The following is a 1,520-nucleotide window of genomic DNA, read 5'->3' on the forward strand; positions in this document are numbered from 1 at the left end:
CCCAGCATCCCCATCCACTGCTGTCACCTTGGTGACCAGGTACCCTGGTGGGGCAGACAACGGGACCCTCTGGGGTGCTGGGACATCCCTGTCACTGGCAGGGTGCAGGATGGTGGGAGCATGGTCATTCTGGTCCAGCACAAAGATGTAGACAGTAACATTGGCATGGAGTGGGGGTGACCCTGAGTCCCGCACAGCCACAGAGACTGGCAGAACCTGCAGCTGCTCAAAGTCGAAGGTGCGCTGAGCATAGAGGTTGCCATTGTCAGGGTTGATGTGGACAAAGGAAGAGGTGGGGGCACCTTGCACTTCGCTGCTCTCTATGGAGTAAACAAGCCGGGAATTATCCCCGTTGTCAGGGTCTGAAGCAGATACAGTGCACAGCAGGGAGCCAGGCGGGTTGTTCTCAGGGATGAAGGCATCGTAGGAGGGCTGCAAGAAGCGTGGGGGGTTGTCATTCACATCAGATACATTGAGGAGCAGCACAAGCGTCGAGGTGAGGGGAGGAGACCCACCATCCTGGGCAATCAGCTCCACTACGTACTGTGAGGTGGACTCTCGGTCCAGACTGTCTCTGGTGACCAGGGAGAAGTGATTCTGAAGGGACCTGATGGCAAAAGGCACATCGGAGGAGATCTCCAAGCTCACATCTCCATTGGCCCCTGAGTCTCGGTCCCGTACATTGAAGAGCCCCACAACAGTCTCTGGTGGGGTGTCTTCTGGAACCGGGTTCATCAGTGAGGTGAGCATCACCTCTGGGGGGTTGTCATTGGCATCCTGCACTTCCACCTGCAGAACACAGTGGCCCTCCATCTCCGGGACCCCTCCGTCATGGGCTCGCACATAGATCTCATAGAAAGGTGATTCCTCAAAGTCCAGTGCCCCACTCACCCGGACATCACCACTGTGGGGATCCAGAGTGAAGAGCCTCTGGACAGAGTCGGAGGTGTGAACCCCGAAGGAGTACTGCGTCTCCCCGTTGGAGCCCTCATCAGGGTCAGATGCGTTGAGCCGGAGGAGCAGGGCCCCCACAGGCGTGTTTTCTGGGACTCGCACCCTGTATGTGGCACGGTCAAAGGTGGGTGCATTGTCATTGACATCCAGGACCAGGACAGTAATCTGCGCTGTGCCTGAACGGGCTGGGCTCCCCCCATCCACAGCTGTCAGCACCAGCTGTAGTTCTGGCTGCTTTTCCCGGTCCAGAGCACGCTCCAGCACCAGCTCCGGGAAGAGTTTGCCATCCTGCTGCTGCTTGACGTCCAGGGAGAAGTGGGAGTTGGGGCTCAGCCGGTAGGAGCTCACGGCATTGATGCCCACATCAGGGTCCTGTGCACTCTCCAGGGGGAAGCGTGCAGCCACTGTGGCAGACTCAGCAACGCGCAGGGTACGGTGAGTGGTGGGGAAGCTCGGGGAGTTGTCATTCAGGTCCAGGATCTCCACTTCCAGGCGGAAGAGCTGCAGGGGGTTCTCTGTCACCACCTGCACAGACAGCACGCAGCTGGCAGCCGCTCCGCACCGAC

The 1,520-nt window shown here is 59.0% G+C and overlaps 1 protein-coding gene across 1 annotated transcript in view; it reads right to left on the bottom strand.

The window, feature by feature from the left end:
- LOC104495382 (protocadherin gamma-C3-like) overlaps positions 1–1,520 on the bottom strand; it is a gene marked incomplete at both ends in the record, with an annotated part of 8,686 nt that overhangs the window by 493 nt on the left and 6,673 nt on the right. The window contains one exon of the mRNA XM_010138350.1: positions 7–1,434. Within this exon, the coding sequence (XP_010136652.1) occupies positions 7–1,434 (1,428 nt within the window). The remainder of the gene's footprint in view (positions 1–6; positions 1,435–1,520) is intronic.

Source organism: Buceros rhinoceros, unplaced genomic scaffold (genome assembly GCF_000710305.1).
Source record: "Buceros rhinoceros silvestris isolate BGI_N320 unplaced genomic scaffold, ASM71030v1 scaffold27520, whole genome shotgun sequence".
Taxonomy (NCBI): domain Eukaryota; kingdom Metazoa; phylum Chordata; class Aves; order Bucerotiformes; family Bucerotidae; genus Buceros; species Buceros rhinoceros.